Below are 14,978 nucleotides of genomic sequence, written 5' to 3' on the forward strand. Positions count from 1 at the left end.
ATGAAGAATCTAATAAAGATTTCAATTGTTTATTCTTCTTCCGAATGATTCCTTCCCTTGTGTGAGACTCTTGAACAATTTGTTGAAGTACAAAAATTTGTTCTTTAAGTTTTTCAATTTCATGATTTCTGACTTGTAGCCGCTAAGAAAAAACACAAATAGAGAAAGAGTAGTGAGTCCCAAGACTTACCAAATCGTAGATAGTATCGGAATCTGACTTATTAGCCAAATTATTATTTTCTTGCTGCAACATGGCACCAATGACAGCTGCAGAAAGGACAGGAGGTTGAGGTGCAGAATACCTTATGGATGGATCTAGAGAAATGTTAGAAGAATGAGCCATTGAGTAAAGAATTGAAAGCTTAAAGCAAGAATGTTGAAGGAATGCAAACGAGTTATAAAGATGAGAATAAAACTTGATGTAGATTGGATGGACTTTAAGATTGATTTTATAGAGATAGTATAAAAAATAAGACGAGCTATCATCCAAGTCAAAGAGCAATGTGATTTTTTTTAACCGATCGGTGAAAATGACATTTTGTTTAGAAACTCGGAGCCCTCAATCTCGTTTGTCAACAACATCAGGCGATGTTTTTTTCAAATCTCCAGCCACACTTGTCGAGTCACGGACGGATCATTTTTTCAACTATCTACAATTTCTACTAACGCACCGTTTTCTTCAGTCCATTTACTTGTTGCGGATCCTTTTTAATGATGCCAAAAGGGGGAGAAGTGTTAGACTAGAACATTAACATTGTTTGAATTGCTAAACTTGTTATATATGCTTGAAATTATATTCATACTTTTGCTTGAAAAACTAACGCACATTCTCAAGGAGAGCTTAAGTATTAATACAGGTTTCAGGTTCTATCAAGTATTTGTCATCATCAAAAAGGAGGAGATTGTTGAACCTAAGGTTTCAAGTTTTGTGTAATTATATATCTACACATGGATTTTGATGATAACAAATGAATTCAAAGAATAAAGGAGTCTCGAGCTTAAGTTGTCTAAACAATGGAGTCAAGCACATCAAGGAAACAAGCATGAGCAAGAAGGGAACAAATTTACATTAAAGTCATAGAGTAATGTTGTAAATCTCTTAAAAATTAGTAATTATGATTAAGGCTCAAAATTAATATTTTATCATAAAGAATTAAAATATATTTTCCACATGTGCATGAATATTTTGAAAATTAAATTTGAAAATTTTGAAAGATGATTGATTGTCATCTTTCACATGTGCATCTTTTATTTGAATATTTTCAAAAGTGATTGATTTTTTTTTACTTATGCAAAAGGTAGATGATTTTGTTTGAAATATTTGAAAAGTAAAGTGTGCTCCTTTTGTCATATGCAAAAAGTAAAAGATTAGGTTTGAATTTTTTGAAAAGTAAAGTGTACTCCTTTTGTCATATACCAAAAGTAAAAGATTAGATTTGAAATTTCTGAAAAATGAATGATGTTGTCTTTCACAATTGAAAAAGAAGAACCTTTTATTTGAATTTTTTGAAAAAGTGAATGATGTTGTCTTTGACATGTGAATCTTTTTAAATTTGAATATGAAGTCTCATATGCCTATAAATAGATCATTTGAGAGCTTCACATTTACAACATCTAGAGCATACAACATTCATTCAAAGTTTTTATTCTCTCTTCTCTAAGCATTGAACCTTAATCCTTGTTCATTTTAAGAGATATAGTTTGCGCTGTATTGTTCTTATTTCACTCATTAAGGAGTGTTTTCTGATAACCTACCCACTATCAGCTCTTGTATCAGAAAAATGGTGTGTATAATCCTTATGCGTGTAGAAAGTGTTCTACACGGGAAATAATTGAATCACCACGTGTAAGATGATTGCAAGTGTAGAGGGTGTTCTACACGGATCCTTTGTAGCGGTGTTGTTCAAAAGTGTAATAGGTTTCTATCTCCACCTGAAGGAGGTTGAATAGTGAATTTAAGAATCCTCAATGGGTAGCTTGAGGCGAGGACGTAAGCAGTGGGGCCGAACCTCGTTAACATACTGAGTTTGCTTCTCTCTTACCCTTACTCTTTATATTTATTGCTATTTCATATTTTGTTTATATTTTATATTGTATATTTGATTTATAATTGTTATGTTTTTTAATACAACTCAATTCACCCCTCTCTTGTGTTAGTCATCTGGGCAACAAAGCTAATGGTGGCAGTGGTTGGCCGTGTGTGGCAGTTGAAAGCCAAAAAGGCCAAATTGAAAAGTAAGATCGTTGGACTTCACCGATGGTGGATCAGGGCTGTGGAAGGGTGGTTTGGGTTGCTGGAGGATTGGTGATGAAGTGGTGAAGAGGTGGTGGCCAATAGTGGAGTGACGGCATTGCTGGAGCACAAAAGGTCAGTGGCTTGGAGAGAGGCGTGGGGGCTAACGGCGGCGTTGGAAGGGCTAAGAACGAAGAGGGGTGGTCGTCGACAGGTGGAGAAGAAGATGGGTTGGGCGGTGTGGCTCATGGACGGCACACGACGGAGCTGGGTGAAGAAGAAGAAACGGACGGGGGAGAGGTTGAGAAGAAAAAGGAGAAAAGGAAAGAAGGGAAAAGAGAAGATGAAAAAGAAAAATGAAAAAAGAAAAAAGAATGAATAGAAATGAAGTCCAGCCTTTTTAGACTCAGAGTCTCAAAACTGATCAAACGAAAATAAAATTTTCAACGGTGAGTTAAATAAAATAATTTAAATATAGTGACTTAGTAAGATAAAATAATAAATCCAACAATAAGCTAATTTAACAAAAAGAGCATTTTAAATGATGAACAATATTAATAATAATAAAATACTTTAAATTAAATTCCATAGTTAGAATTAGTACAATAACACCACTAAAATAATATAAAATTTAAAACAATAACACCCATAATTATAATAAATAAAATAATTTACTTAATTAAAATACACGTAAATATGGAGTATCACAATAAATATTAGACTCACATAAAAAAATTAAATTTTTAATAATGAACTTCACTTTTATTTAAAGTGACTGCAAAATACTTATGAACTTTACGATTATATATAGCATTAGCCTAATTTGTGGTCAAAGTTGCTGCCAGAAAAACCGAGATATGTTGTATGATATTGAAGAAAATTATATATAAAAAAAAACCCTGGATATTAATAAGTTGTTATTACATTCTCTTGATTTCAGAAAAAGAAAAAAAAAAAAAAAAAAAAAAAAAAGGAAAAAAAGAACAAAAAAGTTAAAAAAAAGGTAAACAATTAGCTAGTACCCAGGCAAGAGGAATAGAGCGTGCTACTCCTGGACCTTAAACCACCACTTACATGGGTGCCAGCGTGGTGTTATGTATATTTAAAGAATAATGTTGCTATATCCTCCTATTTTATTTCTTTATTTTGACTATTTATATAATTAATTTATTTTAATTTTTTATTTTACTTAATTATCAAGAAAGTGTTTACTAGTGCATTAATATATTTTTTTTATTTTTTAAAAATATTAAAAAACTTGAATAAAAAATTAAAAAAATTAAAAAGAGAAATTTTGCTGAGGGGCACGCTATCACAACCCCCAGGAGATTTGCCTGGGGACCACACCTTGACACGACTCATGGAGGGTCAGGACAGTCACATGGCTAGCCTGCTTGCATGCCTTGACTCAGACCATAACACGCAGCGGGCAACCATGGAGTCTACTGGTCGCGCGCAGACCATGTGTGCAGGCTTGCGCGTGCCTTTGAGCATGCACCTACGCGCATGCATGCGTGCCCCCGCACCACTTAGCGAGGCTAGTGGCGTGCCCCTACAGGCATGCCAACCAGCACACGACTCCAGCCCGTGCCTTGAGGTCCCATAGCCCAGACCGTCACCTTGGGCCATGCATGCTCATCACTCAGGCCACCAGTTTGGGCCATGTAGGACCACCGCCCAAGCCACTTGACTGGGCACCAAAACAGCAACACGGCATCACTCTATGCCCACCATCAAGCCTAGGCTTGGCACCATGCCATGCCCACCATCAGCAGGACATGCACAACGTCATGCCGCGCCCACTACCAGACCAACGCGTGGCACATGCCATGCCATGCAGTGAGCCGCAGACCAGGCCATGACTAGCCTAGCCGTGGACTAGCCTAGCCGTGGACCATGCACCACCTTAACCCACCATGGGCCATGCATGCCATGGTCACCATGGCTAAATTATCATTTTTATTATTTTTAGTTATTTTATTTAAAGACTTGATTAATTATTATTTCATTTATCTATTTATGTTATTTTAATTTGCTTAGGGACCTTTTAGGGGTTTCCACTTTGTAAACTCTATAAATAGGACTCTTAGACATTTCATTAGGATCTTTTGGCAAATAGAACATTGAGTGGCTGGCCATAGAGCTTGGAGAGTGACATTTTCGATGCACATGCACTTGGGGTCTTTTGGGGTGCAATTCGTGAATCCCCAATGAGAGGATCTTCACCGTGCAATTTGTGAATTAGTGTTGATTCAATTTATTCTTTAATATATTGAGGTTTCCTTTCAATTCTTTGTACAATCCGTAAAGATTGTTTGGTTCCTTTGTTATTTTTCATTTTCTCTTTTGTGTTTTTGGTTGGAGTTGTGTTGATTGATTGGTGTGGAGGCCGAATCCTCCATTGGGAAATTCGGATCGTGTGGAGTTTTGCTATATCTCTTGTGTTCATGTGATTTCTCACATGTTCATAAGATTTTCTTAAAGTTTCTTGAAGAATCCCATCTCCCAAACATCAATTTCAGCCAGCCTATCTTTTGCATTTTCCATCACCTTCAATTGCCTCAAATCACAAAATCCTAGCCTCCCATCAAGACCTACATGCCACTCATCAAATCCCATAGCCAAGAAAACCACAAAAAACCCTAGATCTATCTTGAAGCATTCGGTCATAGCCTCCTTGGCTTGGCCGAAACCCTATATCCTAAAAAATCTCACTTTTATTTTTCCCTCCATCATTTGATTGGTCAATTTCCTGGATTGGCTAACTCAAATTCCATCTTCCCCCCAAAACACTTCTCCCTTATCCATCCCACTCATTTTCGGCCAGCCCTTGTTATCCTAGATATCAAGATCTCAAATCCTACTTTTTAGGAATTTTACAATTCCTAACTTTTAGGATCTCACAAGCCACCTTTGCCCTAGCCGAACACACCCCCACTAGCCTTGGCAGAACCCCTCTTCAAACCTAGCCTCACTCACTCATTTCTAAACCCTAACCAAGATTGCCCATCATCCAACCCTAGCACACAAGTGGCACCTAGCATACAAAGGGTCACTTAGCCACATACCATCATCACCCAAACTGTGATGACCAATCCCAAACACCATCCATATTTTTCAACATTGAACCCTAGTCTCATCACACCCAAGCTTCCTTTGGGCTCCACATGATCTACATCAAGCAAAAGAGTCTCATCGGCCACTAGAGGAATAACAAGGCGAGAATCGGACCCTTAGTGTTTGGAAACTTGACCAAGATCCCCAAGACATGCCCAGTGGTCACTACTGGGCAGCACCCTAGCAGCACTCATAAACTCTACAATACAAAGTAGCTCTCTCCCGTACCACTCTTCCTCACAAAACATAACCTCCCATGCACTCATCCCCAATCTAGTTGTGAAATTTCTTAGATTGGCTTTTAAATTTCACAAATCAAATATTATTATTTAAGTGATGTGGACGGTGTGCTCTACATATCGACTTAAAAATTGAATGGCTCATATTAAAAAAAAAGGAAAAAAGAAAAGAAAAAAAGAAACTTAAAAATGAAGGACATGGTAATATATATCGATGATGTTATAAAAGTTCCTCTCCTTTCCTTCTTATTTTACTTATCAACCAAGTTATTTGCTTTTCGTTTCATTCCATTCTTTTTCTTAACTCTATAACTTTGTTCATTCTATTCCTTTACTAACTCCAAAACCAAAGAATTAGAATATATTAGGATCACGAGATCAGTTCTCCAATGTATATGCATATATATATATATATATATAATAAGGATGACCATATATGCAGGAAAACAAAGTGTTCAAATTAAAGGAAAGCATGGAAGAAGCAAGCTGCCATTCTCTGCCTGCTGACATCGATGCAAATGGTAAATATTTTCTCTCTCTCGCTAGTACGGTCATTTGATTCTGAGATGTATCAATATTGGTTTCATTTTGTTTGCTTAATTATATAATATATTAAAAAAGTCTGCAATAATTATTTTTATTTATATATATATTTAGAATAATGTTATATAAATTTTAATCATATATATATATATAGGTTTTATAGACCCATGCATGCATATCCCATCCATTAAAAGTTAAAATAGAAAAAGTAAATTATATTAATATTTATTACATTAATTGGTGATGTGCGTCTGATTAATTAAGTAAAGTTAATAATATTTTTAAAGTAAGATTTTTAGCAAATTTATATCTATATTTTTTATCTGAATTTGTTATCCCATCTTTTTGTGTCGACTCAGGAATTGTAAGATCAAGTAGAGATCTTCCGCCAGCTCATTACACATTTCAAATCAAGAAGTTTTCGGTTCTGTTTGAGACAGAGGTTAAAAAATGTAAATCAGGCCAGTTTGAAGTTGGCGGCTACTATTGGTACTGCATCCTGAAGATCATACCCCTATCAATCTCTGATCATAAGTTGTTTCTTTTTTTATTTTATTTTATTATTTTGGGTTTCAAATAATTATATATATAAAAAAAAATCCGATCGACCATTTTGAACATTTCCATTTCTATCTCCAGGAGATTGGTTCTCCATACAAATGGGAAGAAGAATAAGAACAGTCACGTCTCCTTATATTTGGCAATACAAAATCAAAATAATCTTTCGCTTGGATGGGAGGCTAACGTAAACTTCAGATTCTTTGTGTTCGATCAAATACGAAACAAGTATCTGTGTATTCAAGGTAGGTTTTTCATGCCCAAAACTTAGCTCCCTTATTCTCTAGAAGATTTATAAATTCGATAATAAATATTCAATAGAAGATCGAGATAAACAAATAAAATAGACTTTTAAGAATATGATGACCTGATAGTATATGACCCGATTCTTTGAGTAAAAAACTTGGATTCAACTACACCTTGTATATATATATATATAAATAGACATCTCATGATATTTATTTTTGTCTATACATACCCATTTATTTCTTCCTTCAACTTTATATCTTAAAGCAGTTCCGACAGAAATTTTAATAAATCTTAATTACTACCCCTTTGTACATATATGAGATTTTCTTTATATATATATATATATGTATATTCTTTTATGATATTTATTTTGATAGTACTTGAAGATTTCCTATAAATTAACTTCAACAATTTGAATGCAGATGGGAGTGTAAGACGCTTCCATAACTTAAAGCCTAAATGGGGATTCGCTCAATTACTTTCACACGATACTCTCAACGATCCTTCAAATGGTTATATTGTTGATGACTCTTGCATTCTTGGAGTTGAAGTTTTTGTCATCAAAGGTATTGGCAAGGGGGTGTGCCTATCGATGATAAATCAACCTCAAATCAATTATTTCACCTGGAGGGTTGACAAGTTTGACACGCTAAAAGAAAGCTATTATTTCTCTAATGTCTTCCCTGTTGAAGGGCGTAAATGGTACTCTTTATCATATATTTGGAATATTTGCTTTTATATCAGGATTTCAAATGGTTTTAACTTCTATGAGTTTAGTAGACTCATATCATTAGAATTATATATATATATATATATATTTCTGGATAAATATAGGAAGTTGAAGCTCTATCCAAGGGGAGTCATGGCAACCGTAGCAGACGGCTTCTTGTCTCTCTTTCTCCAACCGGATGATTCAGAAATCGTTACTCCTAACCAAAAATTGTACGCAAAATACAAGCTGCGAATAAGGGACCAAGTCAATAGCAATCACCTTGAAAGAACAGGTCAGGGATCTCTTGAATCCATCATGTGAAAAGATTATTTATCTTTTGCAGTTTGAGGTTGAAAAGATTATGACAAAACTCTTACCTTGCAGTTTCGCATTGGTTTGATAGCAGTAAGGTTTTCTGGGGTTACCCGACCTTTTCGTCTCTGAGAGATCTCAAGGATCCGTCAAATGGCTACTTAGTGGGTGATGCTTTGTTCGTTGAATGCAAAATTGATGTCATATCTGTAGTGAAGGATTTCTCCGGCCGGATGATCTAATTGGAGACAAAATTAGCTATATTACTAAATATACAATAATCCAGTGGTTGTGGAAGCGATACATGATTCGACTCAAATTCCGCAACATTATTATTATATATGTCTATAGCAAATATAAGAAAAATACATAAAATGTAATTTTAAGAGTGATAAAAATCAAAGTCACTTGGAAGCTGTGAAAGACCAGTCGATCAATGGATATGAGAAACTAAGGATCGATCGATGTGAAAAATTGATTGCCAATTAATTTCATGGTCTTAATTTGATGGTTGATATATATAATACACTATGATCATTTTGAGAAGTAAAAATACAGTCGTGCGCGCGCATATAAGTAGCTAAGGTGCCAGTGGCAAATTAATGAAAAATGCCACAAATTAATGACTTGTTGCTACCCATTTTTATACTATAATTTGTGGTCAAAGTTACTGCCAGAAAAACCGAGATATCATGTTGTATTAGTGATATTGAAGAAAATTATATATAGAAAAACCTGGAAAATACTTTGTTGTTATTATATACCGGCCTTGATTTGAGATTTTTATCTTTTTAAAAAAAGTAAACAATTAGCTAGTACCCAGGCAAGAGCAGTAAATAAAGGGCCATCCAGCAATACCCATGAATGCAGATACATTGAAGCATTGAAACCGCCACTTCATGGCTTAATTCAAGCATATATAAAAGGGAAGGGCCCGGCCAGTTCTTTGAGCTTCCAAAAACAGGATAATTATTTATTCAATAAATTTGAATCAAAATCGAAATAATCTAATTCCTATTATACTAACATGCATGAGACCCTAAATATAACTACAATTACTTAAATTCAAATAATCTAGTAGTAGAATTTAGTTCCCTCTCTTCATTTAAAATGTCGATTATCTATGTACTCATTTGGGAATCTTAAAATGTTCCCACTGTTTTCAAACTTTGGAGACATAATTACTTGTTTGTTTTTACAACACATCTCATCTCAACTAATCATTATAATTTTTCTAAATTTTCATATAAAATAAAACAAACAATTCAACTTTTTTAAATCTCAAAACAATAATAATATGAACAATATATATTTTAATAATATCTTATTCAATTTTTAACTTTTATCCTTACTCATTTCATCTTATATGCGAAAACAAACAAGGCATTCATCCATACAGTAGCTAGTACCCCGGACTACACATACCTGTACGCTTTTATCTTGTACCTGAGCACTGGTTCAATGGCACCTATATATGCCTTTGGTTACCCACACTTTTTGTCAATGAGAGATTTGGAGAATACATCAAAAGGCTACTTAGCTAGTAACACTAACCTCCCTCCCAAGAGGAAGGCAAATAAAGACCCCTCAGCGGTGTGGGAAACTTCACAAAAATAGATCGATATTCATTAAGTGATCCAAAAGTGGGTGTAATTACTGCCACAAGACTTACGCTTGTTACCCCAAAAAAATGGCACATCAAGTATACTGCTTCATGTTGGTGTTTGTAGAAAAAATTCTAATAGAATTAGACCCTTGAATCAACAAACTAAGAGTCATGAGGGAGATAACAATATGTGTGGCATGGCAACTACACATAAGTTTGATTCAAAAGATGTACGAATGGCAATTGCAGAGACAGTAATTTGTGATGAGGTTCCATTTAGTCTGGTGGAAGCACAAGAATCTAGGAAAGTATGTAAATCACTAGAACCAAGATTCCAAGTGCCATCTCGAACCAGTGTAGTAAAAAACTGTATTAAACTATTTAAAAAAGAGAAGGATATGTTGAGAAAAATATTTAAGGTAGTTGGGCGGGTTAGTTTAACTACTTACACTTGGACGTCCATTTAAAACTTAAATGATATGTGTCTTATTACACACTTTATTGATTGCGAATGAAATCTACATCAAAAAAATTATGAATTTTTGTTTGAATTCTAATCACAAATGGGACAATATTGGAAAGCATGTAGAGTCATGTCTATAGGATTGTGGTATTGGCAAAATCTTTACTAGTACAGTTAACAATGCTTCCTGATGGGTACCAAGATGGACCAAGTTTTAAAAATTTTTTGCAAGTTCTAGATAAGTCAATTACAAGATCAAGAGTTAGGAAGATTAAGAAAATTATGCAAGGATGAGTGCAATTCACTTGGAATGAAGCTAGCAAGAGCCCAACACTAAAGATGGGCTTAAGAGAAAGAGATCCAGTTTTGATTCTCTTAATATAAGTTATGGAAGACATGACTTAGAATTATTGTTTGGTCCTATTGTTATTAAAGGCTTTCAACTTGTTTAATTTATTTAAATGACTTATTTTATTAGTTTAAAATAATTGAACTTCAGGATGCTTAGCCCACATATGTCTTATTAAACTAAAATTTTTTGGAAGGCTTTGTATTTTTGGCCAATGGCTTATTGGGAAAGTTATTTTAGGAACTAAGTTCTATGATATGCATCAAGGGGGGGCACCGGCCATAGTGTTTCCTTGGGGTGAAATTTGGCTAGGGCTATTTTTGGAAGGAGGGGTCTTATTTGGGCTAGGGTTTTAATTGGGTATTGAGTATTTAAACTTCTTATTGCCACATTTTACAAAGGTTTATGAAATTTGATGAATAGTTTTTATATGAGTTGAGTTTATCTCCTCTTGTTCTTGAATAAACTTTTAAACTTATCAAAAGCAAATCACAACCTTTGTAGTGTTCTTCCTAATTATAATTTAGGTTCTTGAGACAAGTTATTCAACGGGTTTAGATTTCTTATAATCTAAATTCTTGAAAGGAATTTCTCAACGGGTCTAGATTTTCCATTGGCTTGATTATGACTTTCTTGGGTGAGTTTTTAAATTGATTGTGGGTTTAAAGGATTCTATTCCTGCAGGTTCATATCATTTGGTATTCAGAGTAAGGTTTTCAATCGGGTTAGATTCTAACTTTTAATTCTTGCATCTTTAAATTTAATTCTAGAGCTTAATTATTCTAGGGTTGTAAAAAAAACCAAAGAAACAAACAAGGGGCTGCCAAAGTTTCATCTTATTAGAGCTGCTGCATTCTTCATCATGTAGGGTTTCAAAGTTCTAGAGTTTCTTGCATCTCTAAATTTGTCAATTGTTTGGAGTGTCGTTTCATTGATTCTCTTCTACTTCATTGTCAATTTTTGTGTGTTTGAATTAATTTGTTTGATTTTCACAATTGAATATTAGTGTTTGTGATTGAATTAGTGAGAATAGAAAAGAAAAGAAAGAAAAGGAAAGAAAAAGAAAAGAAAAGAAAAATTCGAAAAAAAAAAAAGAAAAGAAAAGAAAGAAGGTAGCATATTCAAAAGTTGCTATATAGTTACAATAAAAGAGAAAGAAATAAATTTGTTGATTAAGCCTTATCTTCAAAGTGGTTGAATACATCATTCTAGTTGTTATCTTGTTTTGTAATTACTCTTTCCTTCGTATAAATTCTTAAGTCTTGTGTCTAGATTTTCTATAATCTATGTTCTTAAAACGAGTTTCTCAATGGGTCTAGAATTTCTATTGGCTTGATTTTGGCTTTCTTGGGTGAGTTTTTAAATTAATTGTGGGTTCAAAGGATTCCATTCCTGTGGATTCATATCACTTCCTCAAACAATGTTGCCATCAATTACTTAAAAAAGGTTTGTGGGAGGTCATTTGTTGGAGGGGAAGTATATTCACATAAGGTATTGTGCCCATATTATGAACCTTATTGTGAATGATGGACTAAAAGATTATGCTGATTCAATCACAAGGGTGTGCAATGCGGTTAAATATGTTAGATAATCTCCTGCAAGAATGGAAAAATTCAAAAAGTGTATAGAGAATGAGAAAATTAACTGTTCAAAATTGGTGTGCCTTGATGTTTCCATCAAATAGAATTCGACTTATCTCATACTAGAAGTTGCAGAAACCCATTTTTACGATTGCATAATGATGATGGTTATTTTTCTCGCTATTGTCGTAGTGTAAGCTCGAGCCCTTGAACTGTAGTGGTTGGGTGAGAGTTAAAATAATGGTAAAATTTTGAATATTTTTTATGATGCTACTGTGAGACTTTGTGGCTCTTTGTATGTCACATCTAATGCATATTTACAAGAGTTTTGTGGCATCCAATCACATTTATAAAAAATGAGTCGAAGTAATAATTCAGTGTTGAGATGTATGGCGATGAGCATGAAGAGTAAGTATGACAAACATTGGAGATCAATTGCAAAGACTAGATGATATTCTTTGTTGTTGCTCTTGATCCAAGATACAAATTTAGTCTTTTGTATATTGTGGTATTTTAGTTGAAGAAATGATTGCAAAAGTGGAACAATTGATGATTGACATGTACAAGGAGTATAGTGTTATGTATGGGAGTTCAAGTGGAGTTTCATACTTTGAGCCTCTTCCTCATTTGATCCAAGTATAATTGATTCTAATTCTCAGCACAGTTTTTAGGTTGAGTATGAGTAAGAAATTATTGAATGTAATTTGAGGAACAAATCGGAGATTGATCAATACTTGGAATATGGTTGTGAGGGACAAGTTTCAAATTTTGATATTTTGGATTGATGGAAGATCAATGAAATAAAGTATCCTATTTTGGTGAGAGTTGCACGGGATGCGATTGTAATACCCCGTATTTATATGTATTTTTATTGAATGATTATTTTATTTATTATAGCTTGTGGCTCTATTGTTTTAAAATTCAACGTGTTTCTAATTGTATTGTTTTATGATTTCTGGGTTGTGAAATTTATTATGATGTGCTTTCTTGATATTAATTATTGTTTGCATTTAAATTTTTCTTTGCTTTAAATATTTTACTGTTGGGTTTTAAATATTTTCTTTTATTAATATTGAGTTGTAGTGGTTTTTAATTGTATTTTATTTAATTTTATTGTGGCTTTTTATTTCTTAGATCCTTATTTTCGGTTTGGGCTTATTTCTGTTGGATTTTCCTTCATTTTGGGCCCAAGCCCATTTAGTCTCCAGCCCAAGCCGTTGACCCATGAAACCCAACCCTTCTATTTCCCAAATGGTGTCGTTTTTTGCATCAACACTTAGAGCTTTCTTTCTTTTCTTCTTTCTTTATTATCTACGCCATTCACTTCATTCTCTTCTTCATTTCATTTTCATTTCTTCTTCCTAGCTGCCGACAACTTCTTCTTCCCCTTCATTTTATTTCGTTTTCCTTCTTTTTCTCTAGTAAACCAGAGTTTGCCGCACGCCGCTTCTTCCTCTTCCTTTCATTTTGATTTTCTTCTCCTCTAGCCATGCCACCTGCTTCTCTCTTTCCCTTGGTAAGTCTTATTTTCTCTTTTGGTTCTTTTCTCTTCCATTTTCTTGTTGTTAGACTGTGTCCCTCTTTTCTCTCTTTTGCTTTATTTCAGTCCACTAATTTCTCCATTTTTGCAGGTTCGAAGTGAGCTCTTCAAGTTGGATTTTCTCTCTCCATTTTTCCTCTCTTTTTCTCTAGCATTTTTGTAGTTCATGCTTGTGGTTAAACTCTTGAAATTTTGGGTGATTTGGCCTCAAATCGTGCCCTATTCTTTTGGTCTAAAACTGTGGGTTCCATTTTGTGTTCTTGTGATTTTTTTAGCCTTACCGTGAACCTCATCTTTACCTCTTGAAAATCAATTCCATTTCCTTCAAATTTCACTTTAAATTTCCTTGTTTTTGAAATCCACTTTTAGTTCCAAAAATTGTAATTTTTGGTGATTTATTTTCGAGCTAACTTTTGGGCGTTAAATCGGGTGTGTGATCTTTCATATATTGCCTTTAAAGTGCTGTACGTATTTTTTAAAGAACCTTTTGAGATTTAAATATATTTTTTATTAACAAATCTTTGTGATCTGGTTGATTTTGTTGGACGTTGAATCCGAGGAGTCGGGGGTCAGTTGGATTGAAGAACGGAGTTGTTTGTGCGATTGGTTGATGTTGAGATTTATTAGTTGTTGGATATATTTGTCATGTCATATGCATTGCCTAATTGCACGCATGTTCATGTTTATAAATGAAAATTGGGTTTTTGCATAATTATATGCATGTTCATGTGTTGGAAATGACAACTAGGTTTTCATGGGTAAAATGGTTTTTGGGTGTGTGTGTGTATCACGACCCTAAGTCGAGATGGGGTATTATCTCAATAGAGCTTCTCTGGTTACTCAGGAGTAGAATATACTGAGTGATGTCTTCTGAATTGTTACTAGACAACAACGGGATCAGACGGGATGGTAACGCTCTCCTACCGACTCCGTGGCCCCTCTGTTGGCGAGGGTTAGAGGATGCTTGGCCACCAACACCCTGGGCGCAAACTGGGCATCACTTGTTACGAAGTCACATGCACAGTAGTTACACGTGGTGTAGCGAAGGAAGCAAGGGTATGTAGATGATCCCTAGGGGAGATCATGGTGCATACGGATTAAAATTGAATATTGGCTTTGATAAATAGATAATGGGCCATTTTCTGGGAAAATGGCGGTGGTTATGTTTTATGGAAATGTTTTGGGCCAAAATGAGATTTTGTCGTGTGTTAGAAAATAATTATTTTGGGAAAAATGATTTTTGGGTCTCATGCATATTTCATATGCATGCATGTCTGTTATTGCATGAATGTATTTGTATCTAGTGGACTGTTTGGATTATTACTCATCTGCGCTACCATTTCTTGGTATTGTAGATTTTGATGCAGGTGATGAGGATGTTAAGTCTGAGGATGTGGCTCTACTGGAGAAGTGATTTGGTGACACTCGCTCATATATTGGGAATGGTTTTCCCATGTTTGAATTATGTATTTTGGTT

General features: G+C 34.5%; 1 protein-coding gene across 1 annotated transcript; it reads left to right on the plus strand.

The window, feature by feature from the left end:
- The first annotated feature begins 5,965 nt into the window (after positions 1 to 5,965).
- On the plus strand, positions 5,966 to 8,466 carry LOC122297131 (probable inactive serine/threonine-protein kinase fnkC). Its single transcript, XM_043107036.1, has 6 exons — positions 5,966 to 6,110; positions 6,492 to 6,621; positions 6,772 to 6,935; positions 7,362 to 7,641; positions 7,774 to 7,943; positions 8,036 to 8,466. The coding sequence occupies exons 1-6, from the start codon at positions 6,026 to 6,028 to the stop codon at positions 8,203 to 8,205; spliced, it is 999 nt and encodes a 332-aa protein (XP_042962970.1). The 5' UTR covers positions 5,966 to 6,025; the 3' UTR covers positions 8,206 to 8,466.
- Positions 8,467 to 14,978: the final 6,512 nt, after the last annotated feature.

This window comes from Carya illinoinensis, chromosome 2, assembly GCF_018687715.1.
Source record: "Carya illinoinensis cultivar Pawnee chromosome 2, C.illinoinensisPawnee_v1, whole genome shotgun sequence".
NCBI classification, from domain to species: domain Eukaryota; kingdom Viridiplantae; phylum Streptophyta; class Magnoliopsida; order Fagales; family Juglandaceae; genus Carya; species Carya illinoinensis.